The sequence below is a fragment of the Nesoenas mayeri genome (genome assembly GCF_963082525.1).
Source record: "Nesoenas mayeri genome assembly, chromosome: 11".
Classification (NCBI taxonomy): Eukaryota; Metazoa; Chordata; class Aves; order Columbiformes; family Columbidae; genus Nesoenas; species Nesoenas mayeri.
In genome coordinates this window covers 18,845,509-18,870,775 of record NC_137563.1, presented here as the reverse complement: position 1 = coordinate 18,870,775, position 25,267 = coordinate 18,845,509, and the positions used below count along the sequence as shown (strand labels likewise).

The 25,267-nt window shown below is 41.7% G+C and overlaps 2 protein-coding genes across 4 annotated transcripts; one reads left to right on the top strand and one right to left on the bottom strand.

Moving 5' to 3' along the window:
- Positions 1-4,363: 4,363 nt before the first annotated feature.
- Positions 4,364-10,206, top strand: DNAJA4 (DnaJ heat shock protein family (Hsp40) member A4). Its single transcript, XM_080351184.1, has 8 exons — positions 4,364-4,518; positions 4,625-4,762; positions 6,384-6,564; positions 7,498-7,602; positions 8,343-8,570; positions 8,650-8,880; positions 9,406-9,506; positions 9,603-10,206. The coding sequence occupies exons 2-8, from the start codon at positions 4,631-4,633 to the stop codon at positions 9,819-9,821; spliced, it is 1,197 nt and encodes a 398-aa protein (XP_080207310.1). The 5' UTR covers positions 4,364-4,518; positions 4,625-4,630; the 3' UTR covers positions 9,822-10,206.
- An 854-nt stretch (positions 10,207-11,060) lies between these two features.
- Positions 11,061-18,187, bottom strand: SKIC8 (SKI8 subunit of superkiller complex). Of its 3 annotated transcripts, none has more exons than XM_080351148.1 (11): positions 18,065-18,187; positions 17,792-17,835; positions 17,670-17,697; positions 17,210-17,315; positions 16,305-16,477; positions 15,065-15,213; positions 14,850-14,943; positions 13,965-14,058; positions 13,182-13,274; positions 12,483-12,561; positions 11,061-11,349 (listed from the first exon to the last, which is right to left on the bottom strand). In XM_080351148.1, exons 2-11 carry the CDS (start codon positions 17,801-17,803, stop codon positions 11,260-11,262), a joined length of 918 nt encoding a protein of 305 aa, XP_080207274.1. In that variant the 5' UTR covers positions 17,804-17,835; positions 18,065-18,187; the 3' UTR covers positions 11,061-11,259. The 3 variants fall into 3 exon arrangements, with proteins under 3 accessions (XP_080207274.1, XP_080207276.1, XP_080207275.1); XM_080351150.1 differs by lacking the exon at positions 18,065-18,187 and adding an exon at positions 17,979-18,037; XM_080351149.1 differs by lacking the exon at positions 18,065-18,187 and having other exon boundaries at positions 17,792-18,055.
- Between the last annotated feature and the right edge of the window lie 7,080 nt (positions 18,188-25,267).

The window sequence follows — 25,267 nt, the reverse complement described above, 5'->3', positions numbered from 1 at the left end:
TCAAGTAACAAAACTGTGTGATTGGCACTTTTTTTAAAAATCATGTAACTGGTAACAAATACCTCATTGTAAAACAATGCTTTCTGGTATAACCATGATGTTAAAGTGATACTCCTATTATTATTCAGGACTTCTACCACTGAGTCTAAAACCGACAAAACCCCACTCCACAATAACAACCAGTGAAACATTAATACCTTTACAGTCTCTATTTCAAAGCTTTGTTCATTTATTCACAAAAATGGCACTGCTTCTACTCCCTTCTCATTATTTCAGAGAAGTCCTCTTAAAGCCTGGCAGTTTTTCAGCTTGCTGCTAACTGCAGCCGACTGTCTGCTGTGTTCCTGAATGGCTGTTAATTGCATTTACTGTGATTATATACAGCTCCTATACAAAACAAAATCATACTATTTTTTTTTTCAGCTTCTCATAGAATTAAGGGTTAAATTTTGGCCCCTAAAATGCTTTTGCTAAAATACAAACATAATAACTCCACAGTTACTCTTAAACTAGAGTAGCTTTCAGGGCTTAAGCAAAATTCTAAATCCAAATGTCTTCAAACATTGCCTGTGGCTATGCCTCCAACAAGTCTTAGTAAACAACTGAGTCTCAAAGCAACCTTAAAGATCAACAAATGTACACTGGCTTGGGCCAAGGAAAAGGTGCTGAGGGCAGATTCCACAATGAAAGGCCCCAGGCAAGCATCATCTTTTTAAACTCTTGCACACACTTTTCATAGTAATTAATTTCTAATGAAGGAGTTCAGATTTAAAAAATGACAACATTTACCCCCAGCCGTGTCTCCCCATACTTGCAGAACTGGAGATAATTTATTCATACGCAAACCAGCATTCCTAGGCAAAGCCAACGAGACTACATCATGTACATTTGTCAGGTGGAGAAGGGCTTATCCCACAAAACACTTTGCTATCCACAAGCATAACCAGCTGCACGTATTAATACTGTTGTCTCTCACTGACCATGCCACAGCAACAGGAATTTCATTTTGCTTTTCTGAACAATGATTCTGCTTTCTAGGGAAATGCTCCCCAACAACATAGAGAAGAACACAGATAAGTTTCTGCAAAGCTTCTGGAGTCTGAGTGCCAATAACAAAAGCATCTTAGACTTGCCTGTAATTATGAGTTTGTAGTAATCAAGGAACAGAATCATAAGGAAAAAAAAATCAAAAAATAGCTGCGAATGCACATCTGGAGAAAGAGGCAGCTGTTTCTGAGCAACAGGAAAAAGGCAGAACATCCTGTTGGGTCAAAACAACAGTTGATCTGAGGACACACACATCCAGAAACAATTTTGCTGCTTCTTTCTGAGGAAAAGATTGTTTTAGACTCAAACCAGCTTCCTTTTTCACATTTACAGCCAAATTTTCTACAGGTCTAAACCACTTAGAGATGCCCAGCCTTTAATCAATTAAAACTGTACTACAAAAATAGGTCTTTTTTTACTCATTCTGTATTGCTTTAACTTAAAATCAATTACTACAGATTGATGCACATTTTACTTAAAACTTCCCTCAAAAAAATCCTCTAAAGATCACTCACTATATACTCCTCTAAAATAACTTAGGACAAATGCCATCATTTACATTTCCTTGCAGGTACAGATCTTCTAGATCTAGATTCTCCTAACAGCTTGTTTCTGGACAAACCCTCCTTTTCAGACATTAATCATGGGGAAAAAGTTCCAGTATCATTAAAGTCCATTACATGAAACTGTTATACCTTAAATAGTACCTACTTTTTCAAGCATATTTTAAATAAGACTAAAAATCATAGGTTAAAAATATTGTTTAAAGGGTGTTTTCCTAACAGCTTTGTAGAAATCGTGATACCAGTTCAGGTTTGGATGCTGAATTAATCCAGCTTAACAGCAAGAAAGGTCTGTTGTGATGCTCAGGTCACCTTCCTGAGGAACTATTAAAGCACTTTATGCAAATTTGGTGTGATTGAAAACAGACACAAGTTTCAAGCCCTCAGATTCCTTTTTTTTTTTTTTTCAGGTGTTTGTAATGAAAGTTATTCTTGGAACTTCTTCACAAAAATCAAGGGTGCCGCAAGAAACTCAGTTCAGCAGACCGTACTCTTACCCGTGTCTCCAGGATGCTGCTTCCAACAACAGCTTCACAGTTGAGAAGGCACAATTAATGAGAGATGGTAATACGGCCAGATAAAAGGAGGAAATAAAACAAGTGAATCTATGAGTATTTCGTATTGCAGAGATTAAAAGATAAATGCATAATTCTTGTAGCAGATAAAGATGCCGTACGCTCCCAAGGCCAGGTGGGAGGTGGTGTTCTGACTCTTGTGCTAACAGTGGAAATATCTATTTCAGAGCCAAAGGCAGAGTGCTCTGGTGGTTAAATAAAACAGGCAGCAGGAGCTAATTACTCCCCACTCCCAGTTCAGTCTTGCCTTCTTGGAGAGAATGGAAAATCTCTGCTTGTCTTCCTGTTTACACCTACGTGCAAATTTGATACTGTACAAGTAGAAAGTGACAAGGTGATTCATAATATTACATGTGGTAGGAGAGAATGAAAGGAAAGAACAGTAAAAGAGATCAGCTGTTCACCCAAGAAATGGGTGAGCAACTGCTGGGTAGGAACAGCCACGGATTTCAGGAGGGAAGGTGGGCAGCAAAAGTAACAGAAGTGAGCACATACACACTGCATCACCAGACTGGTTGAGTAAACACCAGCCCTTACTACTTTTTCCCACTGATTCTTTGAATAAATAAGGACTTTGGTTGTACCATCTGGAACCAAAGATGAAGAAAACTAATACTTAATGTTAAATATAACCTGGTAGCTCCATCTAATAAAATGAAAGGAAACAAAGCAGGAGGCTCTTAAGCAAAGATCCATACCAACAAGTTTTTGACTGTTACTATTAGTAACAACTATTCCTAGTAAGAAACTGCTCAGAGACTGAATTAATACTATATTTACCAATATCTACGTATACCTGTGCGAGGGTTTCTACTCACAAAAACTACATACTGTCTCTTTACAACATACTATAAATTGATCTTTGAAATTCAACACTCAGTGACATTCATTGTGCTTTGAAGGCCTCTCATCTGCTGAAGTATCCAACTACTACAAAGCTAAAAAACTTATCTTTTCTTCTTAAACAGGAACATTATCCTCAGGACTATAGGGTTATAGCTAATTTATCTTTAATGTGAAGACCATTACTAGAATAAACTGGTTTATTTCACCCCCTTAAAAAGGGATGTGTACCTCCCAGCCTACAAGTTTACAGAGTAACTTATTACAGTTATTTTGGAAAATAACTTCTCTATTTACTTGTCAATATAACTTCACAATTGCAAAACACAGATTTATATGTTCAGCTGCTAACAATTATACTTAGAGATAATAATAGTTACCAACACTGACCACTTTCTTATGGTTTTGAACTGTAAGCAGAAGTACACAAAGAACGGATTGCATTAATTAATCTTCTAATAGTATTTGCCTGATATGCAGTAAAAAGTTCATTATAAGGTCACTAGGGCTTTAAACCATACTTTTTTTTCATTCAAATCCCACATCGCCTTTTTCCCCTTTTCTCCATTTCCTACTGTTATTATAATCTTAATTTTTTACCTGTACTATGGTTGACAGAGCATTGCAGCCTTTGGGTTATCATAACCACAGGAGATGTTCTTGGTCTATAAAACTGTTTCCAGGAATGAAGTGTTTCCTGGAATAAATAGCAGCTTATGGGCATTTCTGCTCATCGCCACTTGAACAAAGGCTGTTCTTAGTTCACACAGTATTTTTCACATGATTTGTAGCATCAATTTTTCTTCTACCAAAAATACACTCTTACTCAGCTCCACACCAGGACCAGTTGTTTCCTTTCACCTGAGTAGTAAATAATTAATTAGAGACCTTCAGTTGCCTGGAGAAAAGATGAATACTACCCCAGCTTTTTAGCCCAGTCTGGTCTGAGGAAAAGGTGAGCGATGGATACAGAGCTCAATTAATTTTAAAACGCCCAAAAGACTGAGACAGAAGGGTCAGAAATTAAGCCTGTTAACTGGCTAAGGTGCAACCAGGCCTGGCGTTCCCCAGGCTGGTCCGCAGGGAGGCGTTCACCAGCCTGTCCACAGGCCGAACGGCAACTAAACGAGGAAAAAAGTGAGATAAAACAGCCGCCGGTTGAGAACGGTGCCGTAAATTATACCAAAGGGACTCAAACCCGCGACACCTGCGGGAGAAAGCCCGCCCCCTGGAGCACCGCCCCTCGGGCGGGACCGCCGGCTCCCTCAGCCCGGCGCCGCCTCCTGAGGTGCGGGCGGAACGCGCGGGAAGCGGCTCCTCCCCTGCGCGAACCGGCGGTGACGTCACGCACGGCAATTCTAGACCGTTCCAGCGCCGTGACGTAGGGCGGCGTCATTCCAGAAGATTCGGCCGGTGTCCGTATAAAACCCGCGGAAGAGGCGGGGCGGCCGCGATCGTGAGCGGGCGGCAGGAGCGGGGCGGCTGCGGCGGTGAGCGCGGCCTGGCGGGCCTGTGCGGGCTGCCGGGCGGGGGGCGGCCTGGCGTGGGGGGCGCGACGCGGAGTAGCGCGGAGTAACGCGGAGCGTCCTCCCGCAGGGCACCATGGTGAAGGAGACGGGGTACTACGACATCCTGCAGGTGAAGCCTAATGCTTCCTCCGAGGAGATCAAGCGCGCCTACCGCAAGCTGGCGCTGAAGTACCACCCCGACAAGAACCCCAGCGAGGGCGAGCGGGTACGCGGGGGGCCGGGCTGGGCCGGGGGTGAGGCGGCGGCGCTCCCGGCGCCCCCTGCGCAGGCCTGGCTGGTGGGGCCTCCCCGAACCGGGGCCTCCCTGTACCGGCCGGCCTTCCTGCGGGCCTCGCCGGGCCTCAAGATGGGCGACTCGGCCGGGAAACCCCGGGGCTGCTGCCTCTGTGGGACACCGCGGGTCATCCGCACCCCGGTCGCTGTTAATGTACAAAGGCGGAAAGCGCGCCGTTAATTTGCTTTTAAAACCCTGCTTTGCCTTAAGGATGGGCCTAATGGCCTTTCTGCAGCGTAGTGCGGTTAAATGGAGGCTCCTGTTCTTCCACAAGACACCTGGAGCGGCTGCGGCCCGAGGGCACCCCTGGTTCTGCTTTTTGGATGCAGGTCCCACCGGTCCCATAGTTGCCACTGGAAGCTCGTCCTTGGTTAAAACAGGCAAAGCTGAAAGGATTTCTAGCGTCCTGATGGCCGTTGTGCTGTGTCAGACATGGCCAAGGCCAGTGGATCCAGCTGCCGGTGCTGCTGTGCGTGCTAGGGTTGCCCTGGGTTGATTTGTACCCCTGAACAGGATGAGTTTTCTTCAGAGAAGTTGCTAATGCAGGTGGACAGGGTAACAGTCCAGAGGAAACCACTGGGCTGCACGTGGGTGGGCTGTGTACAATAAAACCATTTGATACGCTGCTAGCACAGACCCACTCAACTCTGTGTGATGCCCAGGAGGATAAATGAGCACCACAGTTGGAGAACTATGGAAAACTTAAACGATAGGATTATTTGTCTAAAAGCTGGTCTGATAAGACCATAATATAGGAATAGAAACTCCATATTTGTATATCTAGTATACTAATTTACAAAACTTGAGCTAGTTAAATAGTAACATCATCAAAGGTAGCCTTTTCTGCTTTTATTTTTGACCTGATTTTTTTGCTTACACCACTTTACCTGGCCGTAAGTAAATTGTGTTTAAAATGGAAACAGTCATTTCAGTAATAGCTAATTGTCTTCAAAAATTGACTTTGTCATTTTAGTAATAGGAAATTCTTGATAGCTGTTAAAAAAGTCCCTTATTTTTTCATAAAATGGTTGCTTTTATTTGTATCTAAGTTCTTCTATTTGCAATGAGTAAGCAGCACCAGTGTCTGGTCACTTAAATCTGTTTAGTTCTAGCTGGATGTAGCAGCTGAAGGATCCCCACGTAGCTCTAGAACAATGAGCGCTGCTGTGGCCATTGAGCATCTGGTGACTGCCAAGGCTTTAGGAATAGTATCATATCCCTTTCTAAATGCATTTTTAGCAGTGTATAATGATCACAACTAAACCCACGAATTATTGAAGTGTAGTTTGCATATGCTTGTAAGTTTGGTGTGACTGAATTAAGCCCTCTTGTAACATGGGAGGAGGGGGGAGAGGGAGAAAAGGGGTGGTTTTCCTGGACAAAATTGTGCTATTATAGCTTATTACGCATTTGTTTAGGGAGTTCTCTGTTTCCCAAAGACAGAATGCTACAAGAGTGTGCTGTAGTAGCTCAATCTGAAGATGGAGTTGCATATGAGAGGGTTACTTTTCCTCTTGGTCATAGTTGTTCAGAGCTTCTTTTTTCTTTTTAGTTTAAACTCATATCCCAGGCATATGAAGTTCTGTCGGACCCAAAGAAAAGGGACCTCTATGACCAGGGTGGGGAGCAGGCTATTAAAGAAGGAGGCCTGAGTGGCGGCAGCTTCTCTTCACCCATGGACATCTTTGACATGTTCTTTGGTGGTGGAGGCCGAATGAATAGAGAGAGAAGAGGTACACGGTTCTAAACAAGTTCTAGAAACTCTAACCTTGCACTTAAGCATAAAACACCTGTGCTACGGTACTGCTGTTCTGCTGAGTGCACATAGTGTGGATATTACTCTGCAACAGTAGATCAAGTAAACTATGATTTTATTTATTTATTTTTTTAGTTACTCTAGCATTAAGATTCTAATAAAGTAGATAACATGACATAGCTGTAGCAACATTTCTGATGAGTTCTGTTTTTTTTTTTTTGTTAAAGTTGATATGGGTATCTGTAGGGGAGGGGGAGACATTTAGTAGGTTAGAGCAGCTGAATTAGACCCGTTTTAAGTTACTTCTTTTTTTTCTAGATCTGTGCCTCACTTGCTCATATGCTTTGGGCAACTTGCTTCAAAGGACACCATCAACTTAAACTTCAGTAATGTTAAATCTCATGAAAATATTTGGGAGAAATTATGTGAAACTCAGTACAGAGTGCTGCTGGAAGCACAGAATTATTTTTGTCTTTTTCCGTGCGCACTGTCTGTTGAAGGAGCAAGTAGTAACTTGCTAGAAAATCTTTGAAATTATGCTATGAAGTGGCATGGAAATTTATAAGTAGGCATAATAGCAGCTTCTAAATTGACTAGATCTGAAGCTGGTAGTGTCCTTGCATCTTGCTGTTTCAGTTAAGCTTATAAACTTAGAAGTAGGAGCAGGGTGGCTTTAATGATGCTTTGCATAATTACAGCTAAACTGTATGTTGTGACATGAGTGGGTGCAGCTCAGTGGAAGCTGATGGAACTGCACATGCTTTTAAGGGGGCTGAGCTGTGTTCAAAGTTTGGAATGAACTTTACATTCATTGAGACTATGCATGTATGAACAAGTGTAGAAGCCTTTAAGCATTGGTTCTCACAACAGCTGAACCAGAGTTAATCTCTCTCTCCTTTTTTTTTTAAAGGCAAAAATGTTGTGCACCAGTTAGGTGTCTCTCTTGAAGACTTATACAATGGTATTACAAGGAAACTGGCGCTGCAAAAGAATGTTATTTGTGCAAAGTGTGAAGGTAAAAAAAAAAAAGTAGTGGTTTCAAACACCTCTTACTCCAAGGGTGTTTTTTTCTTTGTTTGTTTTAAATAACATTGCAGGAAGGGCTGTGAGTAAAGTGTGTGTGTATTTTTACTTTTCAGTCACCTTCCATGCTGCCCCCGAAAGTCTGACAGGCTATTTAGTTCTTCTTTATGGTTATCCAAGAATAAGGTTCTCTTAAACACTGTTCTAATGACGATCTTGAACTGCTGTGAATTATAGTTAAGCGTACCTAAATTAAAAATATCTTGATCCAGAAATCTAATAAATGGCTGTTTAACTTTTTAATTGCTGTGGGTAAGTCTAGCTTGTATTACACAACTCATTTTACAGCTATTAAGTATCCACAATGACTGACCTCAGTAAGGTCTCTATTAAATATTTTGGCAGCAGATCCTTTCCAAGGTATTAATGGAATGTCTAGGTCTTGAAGTTGGTGTGCTGATAGTTCCTTGAAAACCAAGATGTACTGGTAGGTAGGGCAGAGGCTAACGAAACAAGCTGTGCACAAAAAACGTGACTTTCCTTTGCTTGTAGAAACGTCTGACTTGTGGGGCATGTTTTGTGATGGAAACTAAATTCCAGTCACATTGGAAATATATTCTGGAACTCCTCTTAAGTTACCCTAAAGGTGCTCTTGAAATCAATGAGTTCCAGCTTGCCTACTGTAGAATAACTTTTTTTTTTTTTAACTGAGATGTAACTCTTTTGTCAAAGGTTATGGCGGAAGGAAAGGGGCAGTAGAAAAGTGCCCTGTGTGTAAAGGAAGAGGAATGCAAGTTCTAGTTCAGCAGATTGGACCTGGCATGGTGCAACAAATCCAAACTGTGTGTCCAGAATGCAAAGGCCAAGGTGAAAGGATAAACCCAAAGGACAGGTGTGACAACTGCAATGGCTGTAAGGTTGTGAGGGAGAAAAAGATCATAGAAGTTCATGTTGATAAAGGTAAGAACTGTGTGTTTGTTCTGTGGCCCTAACCGTAGTCTGCAGTTCTGCAGAGAATAAATGGGTTTCTTCTCTGCAGGTATGAAAGATGGTCAGAAGATAGTATTTCATGGAGAAGGGGACCAGGAGCCTGATCTGGAGCCTGGTGATGTTATCATTGTGCTTGATCAAAAGGATCACAGTGTCTTTCAGAGACGAGGGCATGACTTAATTACCAAAATGAGAATCCAACTCTCAGAGGCTTTGTGTGGTTTCAGAAAGACCATTGAAACTCTGGATAACAGAGTTCTTGTCATATCATCTAGGCCAGGTAGGTCTTTGTGCTGATGCTAACTTAACTGCTTGCCTGCTTCATTGTGACTGGGCTGGTTGCTGTTGGTTGTGTTTTGTCGTTTGGTTTGTGTTGTGTGTTTTGGGTTTTTTTTAACTGGTTGATGCAAACTGCACTTACAGTAATTTAGTTGGTTCTTTGTCATTCTTGTGACTTTTAAAAACATGTGCAGGATTACAGCTAGAAGTGTCAAATGCTTCTTAATAAACTTCAGCCTCAGTCAGTGGATAGCCAGGAAAATAGTCAAGAGGCCAGAAACTTGAATTCTACTGGATAATCTTAGTTGAGCCTGAAGGTTGTGCTGAGGAAAGCGGATTCTCTTACAGTAAACAGCCTAAATGTTCTTAGTTGTGTATAACTTGGGTCTAGCACTTTGCAGACTTGGGCCTTTTCTATGTGTTGCTTATTGGTCTCCCTCAGATGCTGTGGGAACACTTCTTGTTATAATCCTGCTTGTGAAATGTCTGTCACGTAAGCTTACTTACAGCTCTTACCTCCGTGTAGGTGAAGTGATAAAACATGGTGACCTAAAGTGTATCCACAATGAAGGGATGCCTATCTACAAATCTCCAATGGACAAAGGCAGCTTAATTATACAATTTTTGGTAAGATGATCGCTTGGTTTTCTGTAGCAGAGGTATTTGTGGTGGCATCAGGATTAACTATTAATTAAAAAAATATATATATATTTAAAATTGTAGGTCCAATTCCCAGAGCACTTCTGGCTCCCAAGGGAGAAACTGTGTCTGCTGGAAGCTCTGCTCCCTCCACGAGAAGATGTTATGATAACAGATGAGATGGATCAGGTAGACCTTGAAGATTTTGATCCAAATGAGCAAACCTACCGTAACAGTGGGGGAGAGGCATATGAAGAAGATGAAGAGGGCCCAAGAACGGGAGTACAATGTCAGACATCTTAAAGCAAGGTGAAATGGATGTCATCTAAAATGTAAATTTTCACAATGAAAACTGCATGGCTGTAATAGCCACTGCTTGTGGTTTTTGTGTTCAGCAAATTGAGTTGCTGCGCTGTCAGTATCACCTTTTTGTAACTAATTTATATTGTGTTCTTCTAGTCTTTTAAGCAATTGTCACACAGCTGAGAACCAGTGGAGTTGGTATACATCTTCCTTTGCTGTGAAGGTTCTCAATGTATTTCACCTATGCTATTTATATAGGACTTTGGCAATACAGATAGAGGCTAAGTGGAGTGTCTTATGTAAATACTTTCATACTGGAAAATAAATTTCATAGGATAAAACATAGCAGAAATAACTTCTAATAAATGGAACTCTTCACATTTTATCATGCTTCTCTTGTACTTTCTAAGCTACTCTGGAACCTCCTCTATTTAAATAAATCTCCCTAAGGCCAGACTTGTATCACCTAGTCTAGGTTGTTCTCCATTTTCACCTTTGTGTTAGCTAAAACACTTAGTATTTGTATTTCAGAAGCAGTTTGTGCCTGCCATGTTCCTTGCATAACAATACTCCCTGTGTTCTTTTGCTGGATTGGAGTAGCATTCCTTCAGCTGCTTAGTTCTCTGGAAGTGTAACTTAGGGTGTATCCCACACACATTTAATTTACACACAGGCAAATACTTCCAAATAAAATTTTTATCTTTCAGAAGCTCAAGCTCTATACTTTGGCCTCTTTAAAAAGGGTTTTTTACTTCCTCTGAGGTGGTGTGTACTTCCCTTAACTGATAAATAAACCAAAACCACATGTGCAAGGTATGCTGCTGATGTCATGTATTATGACAAGACAGAATAATCCCATTAAAGCTTTTTTCCCTTTTACCTGTTTGTTTTCCAGGAGAGTTTGTATTAAGAGAGGGTTGGAAACAGCTACTACCCCTTGATTAAAGCATGATAAATGTGCTCCCTGTCACTACACAATTGCTGTGACAGGTGTTGGAACTGAAGTGACCGCATGGCACTCATTGGGACCCCAGCACTGAGGACAGGCTCTCATTCCCATGTGTACAGCACATCGCCTCGGCCGCCTTCCCTTTTCCCAAAATAAGCTGCTGTGAGACTTGGTCAACGCTTTCCAGCTCCAGTCTATTTATGTATAAAGGCAGGAGAGATTAACTGAGCAGTTACCTCACCCATGACTACATATTTCCAAAAATACATTTTTCAAGCATTAGACACAAGTTGCTTGCAGCTGTAGCTTTTATTTTTAAAAAAGTAAAGCCTTCTCTCATGCTAAACAAAATCAAAATTGTATGTAAACATATCTGATGTAGATTAGCATTACTGAAGTGCTTTCATCATATAAAAACAACAATACATAGGAGAGTGGTACTCCTAAAAACGGCCACAAGAGTTAACCAAAGGATCTGAGTCAAGACATCTAAACAGGACAGTCATAAATGTGAATTTCTTGGTCATCTCCAACAGACACAATTTTGGACCCGCTTCCATTGTACTTCACTCCCCAAACCTGCAATTAAAACATACACAAGGTTTTCAATGTGAAACTTAAGAAAAAATACCTTCAGAGCAGTCATGTTTATTAGCTACAAGAAGCAGAGGAGGATTATTTAAGATCACTTTAGCAGAGCTGGTCCAATTATGGCTCCTGTTTTAACAGCAGATGTGGTTGATGAAAGACACAGTCACCTAGTCGCCTGACAAGTTCTGACATTTCTACTGGCTCTGGATTATACAATGTAAAGATGCTTGAAAAAGGCTGAAAAGTACTTAGCATTTTCACTCTTACCAATCCTGCCTTCCTTTCTGAAAAGAGTATTCTGCTGCCCTTTCAGGACAGGAAGAAAGGAAATATTTTTCGTGCAGACTGGATGGACTGAAGAACAATCCAGTTTATCCTTGGGCTAATTAAGAGAACCATTTACCATGCAAAACTTAGAAAAACTCAAGTCAGTCTCTGCCTTCTATAAACTTAAGAGATCACAGACAACAGCTAAAACAACACTGGAAATCCCATTTTGCTTTGTAGTTGAGTACTAAAACTCCCATAGCTGTAGGTAACTGAAAAGAAGGCTACCAGTAGAAAAATACTATGGAAGAAGAGTCCAAATAAAATCTCAGTCAAGTCTTCCTCTATGATCCATTAAAAAATAGCCTTGTTCTCTTTAACACCTAACATTTGGGAAAAAACAGTAACTTAGTAGATAGCCAGCTTCCTCTTTCCTCAAGGGTAGATGTCATTCAGAAAAATAGTTTCAAGCCTGCTTTCAAACATCTTTTACATTAATTTCATCCTTTTAAATAAGTATTTTCCCCACTGACACAGGCACACACTGTGTAAGTGGCAGAAATAGGAGCATAGACAAGATAGAAAACAGAGTCTGGAAAGAATCCTTGTGGCCCGTCAGGATTGCCGTTATTTGGGCCTGAAAAAATGAATTACTTGGAAGACATCAACCTATGTGCTTGGAACATTAGTTCAATATTGAGTGCCAAATAATTACAAACATCTTTTAGGATTTAATTACAGCAAGCTGAAGTCCAACCCCGAAGCTACAGCACCAACCTGGAGCACAAGTGTGCACAACTACAAACTACAGTTCTGTGAACACGGGGACATAGGGGAAGCAATAACAGACACACCTGATCCTGGTGGTCAAAGAAAGTGTGAACACAGGTTCTCGTCCCAGCATCCCAAACTTTTACGCTTTTATCAGATGAACTGAAAGAAAAATAGTATTGATTGATGTTTAAATTAATAGATGAACTATAGTTTAGTGCAAAACTTAAAAGAACTCATACGGTAGACATAAGAAACGGGCTTCCAACCATCAAATACAAAGGAGTCTGTCTTCCGCCAGATTCCAGTTACCTTTAAAATACCTTGACTGTTTCAGTAGCTGCACTTGGAAAATGAGGACTCCTGATTTAGCCAAAACATTATTTAAACTTCTTTGGATAAAGAAACTTCCGCTACATATCCTAGGTCCCTAGCTGCCTGAGCTGTGGTAAGAGTTAACACTAAAGTCCAACTAGATCAATGTACTACTACATTAGGTTGTACTTCTCAATTCAACAGCAAATTTTTAGCTATTTAGAATCAAATTGCCCTTCTATTGGCTTCAGATGTTCACCTGCAGGAAGCTGCACTGCGGTGAGATGGCTTACACTATAAAATACTACTCACTGCAACTGGTATCACATCACAGACTGGCTCTTGAGTCTTTAACTGTAACATACATTATTCCATCGCAATTTGTACACATTTACTTTTCATGACCCAGCTTTTTTTATAAACTCTTTTTTTTCCATAAGCATAAACAAGTTCAAAATCCTCAATACCTGGAAACAAAATGTGTATCATCGGGACAAAATGCTACATTTAATACCCAGGATCCATGACCGCTTAATGTGCCAGCCAAATTTGCATGTTGCCTGTGGAAAGAACAAATTTTAGAAAACTTCAAATTTTAACCTTTGGTTTGTGAATTCCAGGTAAAAAGCAACAGGAATATGCTCTAGCTATTGCAAACAGGAATGGTTCAATGCAAGGCCATGGAAGGTGACTTCTGGATGTCTGTCCATCCAAGCTGAACTGGTGTTAACAACAGATTCTGGTTTTCCATTTGAAACAGTTAACATACAAAGAAGTCACTAAGAGGAGACACATTGGTGGACAAAACAGTTTCACCATGAAGAAGGGGAAGCAACGCAGGTTTAGGGGAGTGAAGGTCACTGAAGTGGCACCTTCTCCTTCCCAGAGTCTTCCACATTTTTTGCACAATGCAACAGAAATAGGTAATGAATAGAATTTGTTGGGTACAGAACAAACGTTTAAGATGTGTAAACACAAACACCCAGGACAGATACAGAAAACAATTAGCCTGCTGCCTACAGGGCAAATAACGAGGAAAGTACTTTGTTTTCAAGTTAGGGCTGTCATCCACCTACGCACTTCTGAAAAACTACCTAAGGATAGTTTTATTTAAGATTATTTATAACATAAAGAAGTCACCAAAAGCTGAAGGGAATTACAGAGAGCTGAGGGCTTGATACATTTTTTTACAGTAACAGCCCCTCTGAATAGTTATTTTCCTGTTAGCATGTCTTGCAAAAATAACTTACACATCGTAGATTTTGATATAGCCATCATCTGAAGCTGTTACAAGTAACTGAGAATCTGGAGAAAATGTCAGTGACCGAATAGGCATCGCATGACCTGAAATTCAAAGTTATATATGGCTTAGAATGTAGCTATTGCTCTTACTAATGACAGCGCTTAAGAAGCTACACCAGAACAGCATTCCCTGTCAAAGGGAAGACTCTTCAGAGGTTGCTTTCTCTCTGTGCGTCTACAGGCTTCTTCACACAACATCAAATGCAAACTGACAGTAATTCTGAACTCTGGACATTAAGGCATGTCAACTGCAACACAAAAGCATTTATGTTTTCAGCTGTGGATCTTTATTAGAATTTATGTCATAGTTTTAAATATGATTTCATATTGTTTGAAGTGCTAGAGTTTTTTAATTAACTATACAACTCGACAGAAACTGCATGAGCATTAAAAGCCCATCTAGATGTTAGAAAAATGCACATCTTCTAGAACATGAAATGTTCACTTATTTTTTAAAACGGGAATAAATTGCTATGAAATGGATGCCACAGCAAAAAGTCATAGGCATAGCAGCACACATTTGGCTTAGCTTCATTCCCTTGTACTGCACTGCAATCCAAGAAGCAACTGCAATTTAAGAATTTACTTAAGCATTACTGACTCTGTCTTTTGAGACTGGCATTTATGATGCAAGCCTGAGTTTACAGTTTACCTCATTTTAAGTGGTTGAAGTTACAGCACACTAAATAAGTTAATACTGTCTGACGGCCAGAAACATCACCTTGTTAATGCCATGGCTGTTGTATCTTATTCTGACTTGTGTTATATCCTTTAATTTTCTTGAGAAGTGAGTGAAGCCAAAACTTGTGTATTGCAAATACCCAAACCATTACCTTCTAGCGTATGCAGAAGTTTTCCAGTTGCAATATCAAAAATATTGATAATTCCATCTATTGCTCCACTGGCTAAGTATTTTCCATCTGGACTCTGTAGTAAAACACAAAAGGTATGCATTTAACAACTGTATGCATATAACAAAAATATCCAATTTACAACATATTACAGCAACAGCAATTTCATATAAGAAATTATCACTTGTGTTCCTTACATATGCAATGCTAAGGATGAACTTTCCTCTGGTGTCCAGAGAATATTCTTTCTTTCCGGTTTCAACACCAAAAATATTTACTTTTCCCACGTGACTTCCTGTTGCAAGGTACTGAGAATCGGGTGAAAAAGCCAGGGACCAAGCATCAACTGTATGAAACAGAAAAAGACCGTAACCTGAGTACTGCTTCTAGTTCTTATTCAAGAATCTCAGTTCTGTACGCTTCTGTTCACATATTTAACCCCCTAACTACTCTTAGTCCTCTCAACTCTACTACACACTCTAAAGAAGAGTTTACAAGCTCATGAAAGTTAACGTCCTTCTATATGATTAATGGAGCAGCTCGAGCCATTTATTTCTGTTCAGTGAAAGATCACAGTTGTTAATAAGACCTTGGGCTTATTAGACCCTCCTGTAACAATAAATTCAGAATTTGAAACTGCCTGAGTTAAGTCTAAGTTCTTACTTTTCCCCTGGTACCCAAGGATATTAAACCAGTAAAAGAAAGCAACACTAGTATCTAGCAAAGCACAGAAGATGCAAGAGAAACACAGACATGAATGTAACATAGATCAACATTCCTTGCAACCAAACTTTAAAAACCCATACCTTTTTATAGCAATGCAATGTATTTATCTGGCACAATGTAATTAATAGGTTTTTTTTCTATGAGCTTCATGTTAATTACCTAAAACACTGCAAGACGGTTCTTGCCAGAAGACCAAAGAAATATTTAGAATAAGATCTTAGGCCCTGAATTTCAATTTGCAAGATGCAACACTGATCCAGACTTCAGCTTTACAGTGTTTTAACTTGTTCCCTTGGGCTTGGAGGTACTGCACAAATAAGCATCACAGATAAGTCCCAAACTCAGTGCAGTGCTACAAAGAAAGCTCAGACCTTCCTTGTAAATCAATTTGAATACGCATTTTAATTATTTTTTAAAACATCTTTTATCGATACATCTAGAAGAGCAGGCTGGTTTCCATTCTGCTTATGCACCTCACACAAAGCATATCTAAATGTATCTGAAAAAGTGTAGGTAGTGTAAAAATAGAAACAAAAAATTGTGCAATACCATTTTACGCTGAATTCATAAAAATCACTTAAATTTTTGCAAACGATGAAAGATTAAAAACCAAAACAAACTAGTCATCTCCCGTACCCTAGTAAATACTCCACCGTATATCTAGAGTAAACAAAATTCTCATGCAAAGGCAGCTTAACACTCATATCTTACCAGGGCCGGCATCTATTGACTTGATCTGTTTGCCAGTTTCTAAATCCCAAAGGCGAATATGGGCGTCCAGGGAGCTGGAGGCTGCGATGGAGCCCGTGTGGCTGATATCCACAGACACCACGCCCAGCTGGTGACCCTCCAGCGTCCATTGGAGATCTAATTTTTCATCATTCCTTTTGTTCAAGGGAAAGAAAAACCTAATTATTAATAGCTAGGGGTACTTAACCCATCTCCAATCTCTGACAAAACAAACAAGCCAAGCCACATTTCTCCATTTTGTTCAACAAAAGGGGAATCCAACTTGCACATGAGTACCTGCACAGCACACTGTTCATCTGGCAGCAAAGCGTGAAATGCAACGACCAACATTTTTATCGTTACCATAACAGAGCTACTTCTGTCCTTACAGCGAAGCACATACTTAACACTGCTTTGGCTAAGAAACAGAACAATTCCCTTCCAAAAGCACACTTTGGTGTCACTTGTATGAGGATTAGTTTTCTTTTAATAAAAAAGGAAGATGTAATTTCTTCTTTTACTCTATTCCCATTATTCCTTTCACAGTACACATGCTACTGGTGTATTGCCTCATAAAATGCTGCATTTGCAATTTTTTGGCTTAGAAATACATGAAGTTATACTATTCTCTGGCAGAAAACATGTAAAATCTGATGGCATTTTCAAAAGGTTTTGTGTTCTTTGAAAACTGAAGCACACCAGAATGCTATGAATCCAAGAGAAAGCACACATCCACAAAGACAAGCTTGCTCAGGAGTTCTGCGTGCCAGGCCAATCATTCCCTGAGCTAACTTCCAACATTCCTGCAGATTATGGAGCTTCAAGACTGCTGTATCTCCACACTGACTACTTCCAAGGCTTAAAACTGGTCAATACAGAGCACTTACCACTTCCAAACCTTCACTAGATCATCCAGAGAACCAGAGATCACTGTTTCAGAACCATCATTTTTATTTTTTCCCCAGGCAACTGACCAGATGGCATCATCGTGAGCTAAAAGAGAATATAAGCATAGAAATTAAAAATTAAGGAGCTTCTTTTGATGCAAGACAGCTACCAGATTTGATAATGCTAAAACTGCTGATTGAAAGGTTGGCAATAGCCCTTTGCTCTGCAGGTCCCTCAGTGCTCCAAGAGCCCTGTCACTGTTTTCATTGCTTCTAAACACACGATGTATTTTGTTCACCAAGGTCACTGTTGAAGAAACAGCATAGCTGTTTTTGCGTTATCCAGATTTATACTTAACATAAACATAATCCAGGTCAGCTCGCAAGTGTATCTGCCATTAGCAATTTTACATCATCCAAAGAATCCAGTATTACTTAATACACGTTAGTGTTTTCTCACCTTGCTCTTGCTTGAAGAGAATACCGTACTAGAAAGAAAAAATAATTAATATTACGTATTAGCAGCCTAAAATAAACCATCAAGCTAGCGATTAGTTTAGTTAACGTTGTGTTTTTATTTACCTGTGTGGTCATGTCTTTATGGAAGCAATCTTAACAGGAACGCTCTGCAAGGAGAAAACCCATTAGGCTCAGCGACAGACTCTGCCTTGGTAGACAGCGGTGGGACGAGACAAGCGGGCAGGCCCGGGAGCGGGGCCTGAGGGGTATCCCGCCCTGCTGCCACCTCCGCTCGCACGGCGAGGCGCACCCGCCACGCAAGGGCCCGCAGCCCCCGCCGCGGCCTGGCCTGGCCTCCCCTCCGCCCGCGGCCGCCCCCGCGCTCCCTCACGGTACCGGGCTGGACACCGAGCTTCTCCCGTCGCCGTCGCCGTCGCCGTCGCCGCCGCCGTCGCGCTGTGATGACGCTCCCACCACCGAGAGCGCGGCAAGAGCGCCTCTTCCCGCAGCCCTTCTCTCCGCCACCGCCGCTTCGCGCTCTCTACCGCCGCCGTGTGGCCAGGGAGGCTCCCTTGTCCCCGGCGGGAAGCGCGTGCCGCCGCCTCACGGTACCGACGGCAGCGGCGCGACCTCCCCGCGTTGGGCCCGGCCGTGTCACCGCCCCGGTGAGCCGCCCTCGCGGCGCCCCGGCAGCAGCAGGTTCTCGGGCAGCGCGGGTCGCAGCCCCGCGGCCCCGCACTCGCTCTCCCTCAGGGGACGGCGGCGGGACTGATGTGGGACCCCTGCTCAGCCGCACCCTCCCCGGCCCTCCATCCCCTCACAGCGAACCCCTTGGGCCAGTCGCTCCAGTGGTAGCCGCCCAGAAGCAGGCGGCATCTTCTGTGTATGACATAAATAACAGTAACGCCCGTCGGCGCTGCGATGGCGGCGATGGTGCGAACTGTGGAAACCGTGAGGGCCTGGGGAGCGCCCTCACATCTGCCGCCTCAGCAGCCTGGAAGTTCCTCATGGAAAATGGGATCTGGCGGCGATTTGCGAAGGCCATTGAGGAGGAACGTCAGCCGGCCTGGGAGGACTGAGCAAAAAATATTCTTCTTAGCCTGGACTGTTGCGTTATTTAATGAACAGCTGTCTCCCGGGGCCCTCGAGTTGCCGTAAGAGTAGAGCAGTACTGCCCGTTCCACTCACCACAGCGCAGAACCTTCTTCAGTTTCATTGGAGTGAGAGGAAGTTTCCCCACTGATCATCTGGTTCAGAAAAAAAAGAAAAGGTATGGCTTTTTTGGAAGTTGAGTGTTTTAAGTTGCTGCCTTTGCTTGAGTTACAAGTGGAAAAAATGTCAGAATTAAAGTTTAAGAGAATAAATCAGATTCCCTGAAGCTTAAAGACAAAGGATCAGTGGCCTTTCACAGCTTTTAATCAGTCTCTATATGTACACAAAGCTCTTTAAGATCAATAGAGCCTGTCTGCGTAAGCAAAGTAACAACCAAACTAGGAATTCTGAATGCGTCTTAACACAGTTCTGCAGTCAAGAATGAAAATCTGGGTAAAACTCCTACACATAATTACATATAATTACAGAGTCCTTAGTTCTCTAATTATTTAGATTGAGCTCTGAGAGGATTTTAAGGCACACTGCTTTAATATACTGAATTTCAGAAATGCTCATTTTCTTGTTAGTAACGATGCAATAGCAAGCATTGTCCAAAAAATGAGAGAATTTATTCTGTTTCTCTTCCTTACCAGGACTCTCCTAAAAATTCTTCTGTTTAAATTTCTGCTTAAAAATGTAATACTTTCACTTTATGTTCAAGTGATCAGGGTTTCGTTTTGCAATTCACAGAGTCACAGAATCCCAGAATGTCAGGGGTTGGAAGGGCCCTGGAAAGCTCATCCAGTGCAATCCCCCCATGGAGCAGGAACACCCAGATGAGGTTACACAGGAAGGTGTCCAGGCGGGTTGGAATGTCTCCAGAGTAGGAGACTCCACAACCTCCCTGGGCAGCCAATTCAGTATAGAGTACTACAGTACCATAATACAATCTTCGACAAAGTGTTTTGAATCCCTTGAGTTTTCACATCATGCAAAGTGCTTCTATGCACTTCTATGTATTTTGTACACGGAACACCTTAGGCCTTTGTGGGAAAAGATTGTTATTGTTCTCCTGCAAGTGCAGAGTGAGATTGGGGGTTATTTCCTACATCGCTTGTGACACAAATCTGTATTTGTTGGAGTGAACGCTGATGAGATGCTGCTCTGGTGCATCAGGAGGATAATCTGAAGGAAATAGTGTCACATTTGATTTATGGATACACTGCTTCCTTGGAATGGTAACTGAGAGCGTGTTTCTACATGTTTGTCCTTCTGGAGCAGCAGCATGCTTTGTACCTATTTCAGCCCTAATTAGAATAATACTTTATGAGTGTCTTGGTGTTTACATGACAGTTTTTAAACAGTGTTGCAAGGGAAAAAACCTGATATATTTAAAAACATTATGATCACCCTGATATTGTGCTAACACATAGAAGTGAATTAGACCAAGACTTTGAGGTGCCATATAAACATTGGAAAAGGCACTTCCCAGCCCAAAGCTCAGTTGTAGAGATGAAATTGAAAGCAAAACACTTTGTTTCAAAACTAATAGAGCCATTGTGGCCAGGTATTGCAGCCACCGTTCAGATCAGCATTCACTGTTCAACACCTGCCCAGCCTTACACAGAAGCCAAATGCCAAGTAAGCCTTGATTTATTAAGGTCTTGAAGACACATGAGCTTCCATAAAACGGTAAGGCTTGATAATTAACTGGGAGTTTCAGCTCTGCAGGTACATGGACACTACAGCATTCCAGTGTTTTCAGACATGTCAACTCCTCTCCCCTCTCCATGCTAAATGGAGGTTTGAGGAAAATGATAATGGTATTTGAAGTTATGTGTGGTGTGTGCACAAGTGGGTAATACATGAATATGGATTCTTGTGGTTATCAGGATGGTACAACCTTGTCAGTTTAGAAAAGAGACTGTGTAACAAACTGTACCCGCAGAAGGGTGGATTAAGTTACGGGTCCCTTTCAGGGCTGATCCGTCAATTTTGGGTTTGATTTTCCATCTTAAGGTTCAGTGTGGGATCAATCACAGAAACCTGCAGGTGCCACAGAAACAAAGGGCGACTTTTCAGAGTGTGGAGTCTGCGTGCAGATTTATACCGTCTGCCCATTGTGGGGCAGCAGCATCAAGATAATCTCCACTTCTTTCCAGTAGTGACGGGTGTGCATTCACAATGGAACATTAATCCTTCTGCATCCTTCTTTGTCTGGAGACTCTGAATGGTTGTGACAGGAGCGAAGAACCCTCTGCTTGTGTTGCCTGATGTGCCTCTAGGAACCCACTGAGAGACTGTGCTCCTGGAGGTGGATTGGAATGGCATTTGCACTGGTCACTCATTCATTTCAGGTATCTGTCCCCTCCATCAAGTTCCAGGAAGGCAGTAACACACAGTACATACACCTTGTTCTTGAAAGACAGTGTATGAGCAAGTATAATGCACCCATCAGCAGGGTAGTGCATTAGTGTCAGGGTAGTTGAGACAAAAGCAAGAACTACAGAAAATCAGATCTTGATACGGTCTGTAGTTCCACTTTTGAAATGAGCCCAGTTGCTTGCATGCCATTTTGATAAACTTTCAGCTTTTGTTTTCCTCTGCTCACCTATTTCTTTGTTATACCTTTTTCAGTTGCAGTCCTTTTCTTCCCTTTTCTTGCAACTTCATATGCTTTTTCATGGGTGGGTTTGATGGTCCAAACCAGCTAAAGTGGGATGTGGAGGCAAGTACGAATTTTCCTGAAGGTCTCCTATTTTTCACAATCTCCATTGTAAAGACACTGCGTGTTCCGGGTGATGGCACCACAGCCAGACTTCATAGGATATAGAGTTGAAACTGCAGTCACATCTTCAGTCCAAGTGCTGGCCCAAACAGGGAAACGATATAACAGAAAAGCTCTTCTTCAACAATCTGAAACCAAGCCCAAATATTAGTGACATTCTAGCCCTGTGAGTTAAGGAAGGGTCATTATCCCATTTCATGGATGGGTGAAATGTGAAGCAAGGGGGTAGATCGAGGAATGGAACCTTTCCTCAGCCTCTTAGTGTGTGCTCTCAGTGTGTGCCTACACATTGACACTTCTTCAAGCTTACGCTTATATATTGAATTACTTCTCTAGCAAGAAAGCAATCCTTTCAATGTATTCAGTCAACAAGCAGTGGAAAGTTCTTAGGACAGACAAAAATGGAAAAGAAAATCAAAACTGCCAGAGACTGAGCCTAACAGGAATGCAAACGAGTCGTAGCACTTGCAGGAGCAAATCTTTCTCTGACTGGCACGGTGCAGTTCCAGCCCGAGGTGGCCTTGTGGGGTACAGGTCAGAGAACAGCATTTTCCTTCAGAATGGATGAGGTGGGCAGTGAGACTGGAGTGAATGAACAGCTGCTTCTAGGAGGAAAAGAAGAAAATAAAACAGTTAATTAAACAAATAAATCCTAAAAGCTAGACTCCCTCCTCCATGGAAGCAACCTCACCCCCACTGTCACCTGCAGAGAAGCCAGAATGGTTACATGTAATTACAGGCCTTTTAATCTCCTGGTTATGGCATTTGTAGGTCAGAGGGAACCTTTCAGAGTACACTTGTTTTGAAAGGAATAATAAAGAAAAAAAAAGCGAAAAGCATTGTTCTTCATGAGAGATTTTGTAACAGTTGGTCTGTTCTTGATTATAAGTGAACCCAGATGTTATTCTTACCCTATCTTCTCTTTCTCCTTGTGGAAAGACTTCAGTTATTCTTTCATTAATCTGCTGCATTTAATAAGAATTATTCTATTTTATTCTTGATTTTGTTCTCTCTTGCAGCTTCTCTTTTCTTTATGGCACAAGAGGTGGGTCAGGGAGAGTTTGTAAGACCTTAACATGAGCCTGAAATGTTGAATGTCTATAAAAAATGCAAGTACGATAAAAGAAACATCTGGTGCTCATTTGTCAGGATGGAAGTAAGGCCCTTTAAAACATCATGCATGTGGTTGGGACTTGCTTTTAGAAAACACCAAGTTTCAGCCCGTACATCAAATCTAGCAGTAAAACTTTTCTTTCCAGAATGATGGATCTCACATGTTTTACCAAATTAACGTATCGTGGCTTGAGATACACGTGACAGCTAGTGAGGACCTAATCTATGACTTTATGTACCAAAGCTGAAGTACTTGAGGTCTAGGAAAACATTTTTGGCTGTTAGTTAATAACTGGCTGTTGTGAGCAGCTAAATCATGATCACAGAATCTAAACTACTGTTTTAAGCCTGATTGTGTACTTTTTACTTCGGTATCCATACCTGATGCTACAGAAGGAAATGCTGTCACACATGCACATTGATCAGCTTTTCTGTGTCAAGTGTCACCCAAGGGATGTTTAATTCTCAAGTGTGAAACTGCAGTCCCTGCCTGTACAAACCAAGATACCATTCTCACAAAGCAAGCTTGAAGGCATTGGGGATCCCATGCACCTTTTACCCAGAATGCTAGTTCTGCTACTCGCATGTGAAGTTATGATGGGTGATGGCAAAGAAGACGAGAGAAAGCATCATTTTTTTCTGATCTTGGCAGACAAATGTTTGAATAGGTTGCTGAACTGGGAGATGGGGAGGAGGGCAGGAGTTTCTTCCACCTGCTCTGCAGCGTTCTCTGCCTGACCAAGCTGCTCACAATTCACTAATGATAGAGTGAAGGCATAATGGTTCCATTCTCTGGATATGTTGTTTGCTTCACTGTAAAATTTATTAATTTTACGCTTCTTAGGGATTCTCTTTATAAAGTCACAATCCATTAGGCTGCGTAAATTGGCCTCTAGCCTACTTTTTGCTGGAGTGGGGAGCTAGAAACTGACTGGCAATGTGGCATCTTTGTAACTTCAAAGGTCATTTTGATATGAAAAATTCTTACACGATCAAATGTAGAGGGTGCAACTCTGTCTTTTTGAGATTAATTAGTAAGAAAACAGGAAGAATTCATTGACAGTAGGTGCAAAGAAGGTTTGTAATAATTGGCTCAGATACTCTCAGAAGCCTCTAGTTGTGTTCAGTGTTTGTTCTTATGTATTTTTGTGTCACCATCTAGAATATATTTACATAATCGACACTTAGATCTCCAGTGCCTAGCATCCATTTGCATGGGCTGCTGGCAGGCGGACTATATGGATACACTTGGCTCAACCAGCCAATTACTTTACCACTTATCTTCATGTCACTGCCCCGCTTTGTTATTGCAGCCTTCAATGCCACTTCTGTCTTCATCAACACTGTCTCATTCATGCTGTTTGCTTTGATGACTTTGCTGGGCAACGTCTTTCGTGTTCTTGTCTCCTTGTGAGAGAGGCTTATTCTTCTTCAGCTTGCCTGTCTGGCTCACAGACCCTTGTGAATCGAATTGACAGTATTAACCTTACACAGAGGTTAATACTGTGCTGAAGGATCAGTGCCAGTGCTCCACATGCCCTGGCTCCCATGGAAGTCGGTGGCAGGAGGACTAAGCATGGCACATCACGAAACATTGCATTCAGCCCCCTCCGGATGAGATGCTTGAATCAAACCATATACATTTGTTAAATCATTGTGTCAGTTGCTGGCTGTGAAACCCATTTTACAGTGGTGATTCAACACGCTATTTCTGCACAGCAAGAGCATGTGTTCATGTCTCATAGATTTTACTAGATCCTGAGCACATGTTCAAGTGTCTACTGAATCAGTTCCATAAATACCTCATATAACATGCTGGACACTTTTCTCTGCTATTGCGAGTTCCCATCAAAAGTACTTCATTCATATTTGGCATTGTACCAATGATGGGTGCCTCATATAGTGAAAAAAATTCCTGACTGCTAATGAAATGATTGACTGTTTTGGGCCACCTATGTCAAGCAGTGTGTTAATGACATGAGCAGAAGCATGGCATGAGGGAATAACAGATTTTGTATGTGTGGTAATCATCATCTAGGTCTCCAGCTCTCAAAGTCAGACATAGAACCAAAAAAAAAAGAGAAGAAAAGTCTCCCGATTTCAATGAATTTCACATCAATGAATGTGACAGGGGGATTGTTGTCAACAGCACAAAAGACTGTATTGGATATTCCTGTGATATACAGTATATCACAGTAATAGTATATAGGATTGGTACAAGTCCATAACTGGCTGTTTAACATTAAAAGCTGTTTCATAGAAATTTTACCACCAAGCAAGGTGGCAGTAAAAATATGTCTTGGCCAGCTCAGCATTTCCCAGTCTAATGCAAAGAGACAAACACAGGACCAGTTCTTGCCCACACGAACACAGTCTTAGAAAGCGGAGAACTGTAGTTTTGGCCCAGTAGCTCAGTATCAGACAGGAGAAGGGACAGCAGTGGTCCTGTCTGGACTGCCATGATAAACGGGGATTTTATGAGAATGCTCAGAAAGTAGAGGGCTTTGTCTGGCCCTTTGGCACTGCTGAACTACGCACATGCACTGTGCTCAGGTACTAATTCAGCAGAGGATTTAAGCATACACTAAATGTTTTAGCATTAAAGT

Bases quoted from the DNA above. Each gene is read 5' to 3' on its own strand.
- DNAJA4 (XM_080351184.1), top strand. From the start codon at position 4,631: ATGGTGAAGGAGACGGGGTACTACGACATCCTGCAGGTGAAGCCTAAT. The intron at 4,763-6,383 runs GTACGCGGGGGG...TTTTCTTTTTAG, and splicing joins ACCCCAGCGAGGGCGAGCGG to TTTAAACTCATATCCCAGGC. The intron at 9,507-9,602 runs GTAAGATGATCG...TTAAAATTGTAG, and splicing joins GCTTAATTATACAATTTTTG to GTCCAATTCCCAGAGCACTT.
- SKIC8 (XM_080351148.1), bottom strand. The intron at 13,275-13,964 runs GTAAGTTATTTT...TTCTTTCCACAG, and splicing joins TATATCAAAATCTACGATGT to GCAACATGCAAATTTGGCTG. The intron at 11,350-12,482 runs GTGTGTCTGTTA...TTTTAATTGCAG, and splicing joins TCTTTGACCACCAGGATCAG to GTTTGGGGAGTGAAGTACAA.